Raw genomic sequence first — 8,023 nt, 5'->3', positions numbered from 1 at the left:
CCGCCCGCGCCCCCTTTCCACGATTATACAAGAGCACGCCAGGGTTTCTTATTTTTGGTGTGTTTTTGAGACCAAAGACCCCTATTCGCTAAGCCTGAGGAGGCTCCCGTCCCCTCAGCCCTGAAACGAGTCCTCAAAACGGCAACCGATGTGGGTAGCCGCGCAACCGCCCGAAACCCAAAGGCCAGAGGGCGTGCCCAGAGGCCAGGTGCAAGCGGTGGGGGGAAGTAACGGCTTTTGGTAGCCCCGCCCCTCCGTCCCGCCCTCTCCGCGCCTGCCCATTTTCGTTCCCTCGGGTCTGTAACCGTCTCTCGGGCCGCTTCCTCTTTAAGGCGGAGCCCGGCGTGGATATCGCGAGATCCGGCTTGGCGCCGTGACCTCCATGTGGGAGCTCCAGCTCTATAAGTAAACACTCTGCGCGGCGCAGACATGGCCTCTTCCTCTTTTTGAGGCGGTGTCTGCGGCAGCGCCTCAGAGTGGTTCCGGTCGTCTCTTCTCAAGTCGGTTGGTCGGTCGCGCGGGCTGAGAGTCGCCGCCGCCTGTCGGGCCCGGCGTCCGGTAGGTCCAGTGCGCGCGCTCGCCCGCTTGCCGCGGAGGGCCCGAGCCGCAGGGGAAGCGGCGCGGGCCGGGCGGGGCGCGGCGCCCCGAGCGCAGGGGGAGACAAAGGGGACCGGCTCCTCTCTAGGCGCCAAGATGTGGATCCAGGTTCGCACCATTGATGGCTCCAAAACGTGCACCATTGAGGACGTGTCTCGCAAAGCCACGATTGAGGAGCTGCGCGAGCGGGTGTGGGCGCTGTTCGACGTGCGGCCAGAATGCCAGCGCCTCTTTTACCGGGGCAAGCAGGTGAGGCGCGCCCGCCGCGCCCCTCGCGAAGCCGGGGGCCGGAACAGCTGGGCTCCTCTGGACGCACAGGTCCCAGGGCTCGGTGCGCCGCGCTCTGTTGTTGCCTGGCTCCGCTGCGGGTGGGCAGCCCCCGCGAGGCGCAGCATGCGGGGCCCCGTCCCGCCGGATGGGAGGGAGTGGGTCCCTGCCAGCCCGAACTGGAGGTGCGCCGAGCGGGGTCAGAGGTGAGGGTCTCCGGGGCGCAAATACCTCGCCGTTTGTTTTTGGCAGGACAGCGGCCGTAGGCACTGGACGCCGAGGTCCCTCGCTTCCCGCGCTCGGCGGGGCCTGGGGCCCCCAGAGGGCGGGGAGGGCAGAGGGCTCTGGCGGCCATGCCTCCGCGCGGGAGACCCGGAGAGCTGGCTGACCCGGCTGAGCGTTCGCCTCGCTTCTGTGGCTTTTCCGCGTCTTCGGCTTCTAAAAGGGGGAAAAGTCGGGCATTGAGCTTTCAAGAACCATACCTCTGCTTCCTGACTGGTAGGATTCGCGCAAACTGAAGATTCCAAGGGTTTCCAGAACTTCTGGTCCCTCTTCCTCGCCGCCTCTCCTAGGTTTGGAATGTCTCGAGGGAGGTTAGAGACCTGGGCATGAAGCAGCTGTCGGTTTAACCGGGTGCCGAGTTTACGACTGCCCAATATAGGCCAGAGTGAAAAGGAGTGTAAGACTCTTCTGCTCTTCTTCTCGCCTTCTAATACTCATCTCGTTCACGCTTTTAGCACGGCACTGAAGCATAGCCAGCGGTGCATACTTGAAGGCTGACTGTGGGCACCTCTGGTATTTTTATGGTCTGGCCAGTCTAAGATTTTTTTTTTCCTATTCCATAAGTCTTTTACAGTCTATACCCCTAGCCACTCAGACCCATCATATTTTTCTTTGTCTTCATGTTGTTGTTAATACACTAAAAAGTTGGCATCCTGAATTGATAGACCACAGTTTGGCTCCAATCCTGTGATTTGAAATAAGTGTAGCTCTTTGATTCGGTAGAAGTAGCCTACAGTCGCAAACTACTTAAAAGGAATATTTTCCTCCGCTTCACAGGCTTAGTCTTCGAAGACTGTCCAGAAATTTCATAGTACAAATTACACTTTGGTAAGGAGAGAGCTGCTTTTTTCCCCCCGTTTCTTTCTCTCTTTAAAATAATGTTATAGCACCTTTGATTTGTGTTTGCAGCCAGTTTTGTACTGACTCCTTAGTGTTTGACTTGTAAAAACAGGTATTTAGTTGTAAGCTTTGCTTTTGAATAATTGTACACTTGTTAAATACTACCTAGATTTGTTTTGCTGTGCCTCAGGTGGCTGATAGTGTTTCCTTTTGATCATAAGTGAAAAAGCATGTAATCGTCTGATGCATTTTATTTTCTAGCTAGGGACAAATAGTACATGAATTCCTAGGACACTGGTGATTTCAGCACCAGAAATAGAAATGAAGGATGTTCCTGGGCGACACCCCTAAAATCTTTATTATCAAATATGCTAAAATAATTATCACATATGGGATTGGGTTAAATTCAAGGCAACAAAGTAGACTTTCAGTAAACCTGGAAGCTCATTCCAGATTCCAGGGAAAACTGAAGATAACCGTTGAACTTCTCTTCCAGGATCCTAGTGGGTAATGCAGTGCTCTGGTTTCTTCAGCCCAGTAGGGAAGAGGAATAGACCTTTGGTGCCAGCCATTAACTTGGAGACAGAAAAGGAAGGTCATTCCTACCAGCTGTGTGTTCGCTTCCTTATGAGCTGACAGGTAGCTATGTCAAGAGTGTTATCTTATCTTGGTCTTTGGAGCTCCACAGATGAGTTAGCTTACCTGTAGCAGGTAGCTACTGGATTGGCATAACAGAAAGTCCCCATCCTGTAAAATACCATGTCCTCATTGGGAAAAGGTACCCATTCTTCAAAATGCTTTACTGCCACGTAGTGAAAAACGTCATAAATGGCAGACAGTACATTTATTTTTGTTTAAGTGGACCCCCCCCCCCATACTCCATTCGTGTGTTAGGTTGCAGCTTTTAATCTTTGGTATGTATCAGAATCGCTTGTGGATATTTATTATAGATGTTCAGCTCACCCCAGAACTACAAGTAGTTAAATTTAACAAGACCCCACGGGAGATTCTGATAACACCAGAGTTTAGAAAATGAATGTTGAGAGAGAGTCTCCTAGTAGTCTCTTACTATTCAAAGTATGGTCCCTGGATTCTCAGGACCAGCAGCATTGGCTTTACCTGGAAACCTCACGCCAGACCTACTGAAGCAGAATCTGTATTTTAACAAGATCTCCAGGTGATCTGTATGTAAATGAAGTTGGAGAAGCAGTGTTAATTGACTCCACTTTTTTTTTTTTTTTTGAGCCGGAGTCTTGCCCTGTCGCCAGGCTGGAGTGCAGTGGCGCGATCTCGGCTCACTGCAACCTCCGCCTCCCGGGTTCAAGCGATTCCTTTGCCGCAGCCTCCCAAGTAGCTGGGACTACAGGCGCTCCACCACTCCCGGCTAATTTTTTGTATTTATTTTAGTAGAGATGGGGTTTCACCATTTTGGACAGGATGATCTCTATCTGGGACCTCAGGTGATCTGCCCACCTCGGCTTCCCAAAGTGCTGGGATTACAGGCGTGAGCTACCGTGCCCGGCCTTGACTCCACTTTTGAGTGTCAAAGTGGAAACCTGCAATACAAAGCTATAAGTTCTGGTTAGAGTGGGATAACATGCTGTGAACATTCTTACCTGGGAAGTTGAGTTTGAGGAACGCGGGGATTGGGTCTTTTTAAGGAAGAGTTATGTTGGTGAATCTTTAAATCTTTTGAGAATCCAGAGCTTTCCCTATTTTAAAGGATTCCCTCTCCTGTCATTCTTTCACTCCTTACCACTGTAGAGATGGCCTTAAAATAGATAATAATGTGGGGCATGAACCATAGTTGAAGAAAAAAGTTGCCCCTCCCCCTTGGCTTTCACACAGAATATAAAAGTACTTGCTTGTTTAAAGAAGTATCGATGTATATATTATATATGATGTATATAATATATATAATATGTGATGGATACATGAAAGTTATTAACTTATGCCCTTCACTGGCAGCGCTCATCAGTAGTTGCTTGGGAATGACTTCCCACTGCCCTCTCAGCCACTTCCACTTGGCATTTGCTTTCTAGTATTCCCTTGCATTATTGTTGTAGTTCCTCTTGTTACTTGGAATTTCTTCTTTCAACTCAGTAAAATTTAGAGAGTGGTCTGACAAAAAATCCTAACAATTTTTGCTGCTTAAGTATTTTAAATCCTGCATCCCCATCTTCAAGTATGGCAGTTCTCAAACATTTACTTTTGAGACATTGGTGGACCTAAGTTACATCCTTCTGACTCATATGTTTGTAATTTCTAAATGACCGCTTCCTTTTTTCCCTACTTAGAGCATAATTTGAGTGTCAGAGATAACTTTCAGTCTTCTTTCATTAAATATGGAAGAACTTCAGTACTTTTCAAGTAAATCATCTCAACACTTCACAGCTCTTCATAGTATGTGAAGCTTTGTGGAATAAAGTTGTGTGAAACTTGTTATTGCAGTAGATAAATGGTCACTATTGTAGGAAGACTGAAGGAGTACCTATGAATTAGGGAAGGAGTTGATAATCTGGGTTTAAAAAGCCTGTCATAGCAAGCATGAGGAAAGGTGGTTATATGTCACTGTGGATATAACTTATTATAGGGCCTCATGCCTTGATGTGCTTAGACATTTGCTTAGAGACATATGCTCTTATGACATTTTTTCCTGTCAACTCAAATTTTAAAAAGTACCACTTGAAACAGCTTGTATTTACTCATGACAGTCATTGAGTAGAAACTAACCAGGAGTTGAATGTAGAAATACCCTCAACGTCCCTCTGACTCTGGTTCCCCAAACCTAAGTGGAAAAATGTTCTTTCAGTTTCCAGCAGTTGTTTTTTTTTTTTTTTTTTTTTTTTTGAGACGGAGTCTCGCTCTGTCGCCCAGGCTGGAGTGCAGTGGCCGGATCTCAGCTCACTGCAAGCTCCGCCTCCCGGGTTTATGCCATTCTCCTGCCTCAGCCTCCCGAGTAGCTGGGACTACAGGCGCCCGCCACCTCGCCCGGCTAGTTTTTTGTATATTTTTAGTAGAGACGGGGTTTCACCGGGTTAGCCAGGATGGTCTCGATCTCCTGACTTCGTGATCCGCCCATCTCGGCCTCCCAAAGTGCTGGGATTACAGGCTTGAGCCACCGCGCCCAGCCAGTTTCCAGCAGTTTTATCACTTTAACTGCTATCTTCATTTTTGGAAATATCCTGCTAGTTAATTTGCATGTTTTATACTGTTAGAGTTTTTATTATCTTTAAACACTTCCATTTAAAAATAGTCATAATGTTTATCAGTTCTATGTTACGCTTTTTCAGCTCCTTCAGAATTAGTGAGGTATTTTGTTTGAGTTTTTTTGTGGGGGCTGTTGGAGAGTGTCAAAATGATGGTGTGAATGCAGTGTTTGCTCCTTGAGTTTTTTGGGGTTTTTTTTCTCGTCTATGGGAGTTCAAGACTAGAGGGTGTTCCTTTTTTTTGTTTTTTGTTGTTGTTGTTGTTTAGGGGGTGTTCTGTTTTGTTTTGTTTTTAACCAAGGAAGCAATATTCACATGCCTATCCTTATTAAGGCTTATTTGCTTACTGACTTGGGATACTGCTTAGGCTTGTTTAGAGTGAGCATGCTAACTTGTGAGGTAGTACATAATTTAATTCCCTGACTGGGAAACTTGTGAAATTCTTGATCCCTTGTTCTGCTTGACAAATACGAATACCTATAGTGTTTGAGATTGTGCTTGTTGGGTTCTTGGACCACCAGATTTCAAATTACTGATCTAGTAGATTAAAAGTTTTAAATTCCGGACTTAACTTTTATTTCCTTTTGGTTGACTTCTCAAATACGGTGTTACTTTGTTAGAGTTGTGAATGTTGAAAAGTAATACATATGAAGAGTAGAAAATGAGCAATTTAAAAATCGGTTATGTTTCTGGGAAAGTGATAGTTCTGGCCTGAAAGGAGTTTAGTTTTCTTGTTTCATTGTATCATAGTGAAATTGCCAACTGAACTTTATAAAGAAACAAAATGGAGACTTAATTTTCTAGGGCTGTTGTATTAATGTAGCAAAACCTGGGTGGCTTAAAACAATAGAAATTTACCCTCTCACAGTTCTAGAGGTCTACCAAGTTGTCAGCAGGACCATCCTCTGATAGCTCTAGCGGGGAATACCCTTTACACTTTGCTGGAAATTTTCTTTCTTGGTTTGTATTAAGTACATCACTCCATTCACAGGGCTGCCTTTTTCCTGTGTCTTCACATTGTCTTCCTGCTGCATCTTTCCGAATGTCCCCTTATTATGAGGACACTAACCATGTTGGATTAGGGCCCTAATGGCTTTGTTTTAACTTAATTACCTCTCTGAAGACCCTATCTCAAAGTGAAGTCACATTCTGAGGTACTGGTGGTTAGGACTTCAACAAAAAATTTTGGCAGGGACAAAACTTCCTTAGCCCATAACAGTAGATTTTGCATTTCTTTTGTTAAATTTATTTCCTGATTAGCTCTTTAAAAGACTCTGTTTCCAAATAAGGTTACATTCTCAAGTACCATGGATTAGAATTTCAACCCATAACCCTTGCCAAAATATGGGTGGGTTGCAAGATAATTTATTCACTATTCATCCTGGAAGACTTCTTGATAAAACGTTGTAATTCTTGCAGATGGATAGAATTAGAGAACTTCAGGCAAGTGGAGTAGCGTGAGCAAGAATTAGAATTATTCCTTGTTGGTTATTTTTCTGCTTGACTTAAAAAATAAAAACCTACTGATAATGCTTTATTTTGCTCTGTCGCCCAGGCTGGAGTGCAGTGGCCGGATCTCAGCTCACTGCAAGCTCCGCCTACCGGGTTCACGCCATTCTCCTGCCTCAGCCTCCCGAGTAGCTGGGACTACAGGCGCCTGCCACCTTGCCCGGCTAGTTTTTTTGTATTTTTTTTTTAGTAGAGACGGGGTTTCATCGTGTTAGCCAGGATGGCCTCAATCTCCTGACCTCGTGATCCGCCCGTCTCGGCCTCCCAAAGTGCTGGGATTACAGGCTTCAGCCACCGCGCCCGGCCCCTGATAATGCTTTAGAAAGATAAAATATTTAACTTAATGTCTTTTTTTTAAAAAGTGAAACACTGAGCTGATGACTTAATGTCTTTATGAAAAATGTGGTCATAAAACAACTTTGAAAATTCACATTTCTTGAAGTTGATTCAAGCACTGATTAAAAATAAAACTTGATGAGAAATTAAATCTAGTTTAGAGTTTTTCTGTGTAGGTCATAAGGTCACAGCAACCATGAAACATTTTGGGTTTGATTGATTGATTGATTTAGAAACAGGGTCTCACTCTGTTGCCCAGACTTGAGTGCAGTAGCATGATCATGGCTCACTGTAGCCACGACCTCCTGTGCTAAAGTGATCTCCCACCTCAGTCTCCTGAGTAGTTGGGACCACAGGCATGTGCAGCCACACCCACCTAAGTTTTTTATTTAATTTATTTATTTTTATTTTTTGTAGAGATGGGGTTACCCAGACTGGTCTGGAGCTCCTGGGCTCAAGAGATTCTCCCACCTTGACTTCCCAAAATGTTGGGATTACAGATGTGAGGCATGGAACCCAGCCTTTTTTTTTTTTGAGACAGAGTCTCTCTCTGTTGCCCAGGCTGGAGTGCAGTGGCACAATCTCGGCTCACTGCAACCTCCGCCTCTGGAGTTCAAGAGACTCTCTTGCCTCCGTCTCCTGAGTAGTGGGATTACAGACGCACCACCACGCCTGGCTAATTTTTGTATTTCTAGTGGAGACATGGTTTCACCATGTTGGACAGGCTGGTCTCGAACTGCTGACCTCATCATCTGCCCTCCTCAGCCTCCCAGAGTGCTGGGATTATAGGCGTGAGCCACTGCGCCTGGCCCATTTTTTTGTTTTAATGGCTAGCAGTGTTCTCTGTAGTGAATATGGAGTAACTATTAAGAATTTATTGGGGTCCAGAGAAGACACTGACATCAGAGGCCATTAAGTAATAAGAATGGTTTTAAAATTTCTAAATTGGAGTGCTATGGATTTTAAGTTTCGCTAGGACATTT

At 45.7% G+C, this 8,023-nt stretch overlaps 1 protein-coding gene across 24 annotated transcripts in view; it reads left to right on the top strand.

The window, feature by feature from the left end:
* Positions 1–382: 382 nt before the first annotated feature.
* UHRF2 (ubiquitin like with PHD and ring finger domains 2) overlaps positions 383–8,023 on the top strand; it is a 98,962-nt gene continuing 91,321 nt past the window's right edge. For 20 of the 24 annotated variants that reach the window (XR_012424723.1, XR_012424722.1, XR_012424721.1 and 17 more), the window contains exon 1: positions 383–846. Coding sequence is in view for 4 of the 24 variants with exons in the window: in XM_015437186.2 (XP_015292672.1) it covers positions 694–846 (153 nt within the window). In the remaining 20 variants the exon portion in view is untranslated. The remainder of the gene's footprint in view (positions 847–8,023) is intronic. The other 4 variants (XR_012424724.1, XM_074017513.1, XM_074017514.1 and 1 more) reach the window with 1 other exon arrangement.

Source organism: Macaca fascicularis, chromosome 15 (genome assembly GCF_037993035.2).
Source record: "Macaca fascicularis isolate 582-1 chromosome 15, T2T-MFA8v1.1".
In the NCBI taxonomy this organism is placed as follows: domain Eukaryota; kingdom Metazoa; phylum Chordata; class Mammalia; order Primates; family Cercopithecidae; genus Macaca; species Macaca fascicularis.
This window is presented reverse-complemented; position numbering and strand designations above follow the sequence as displayed.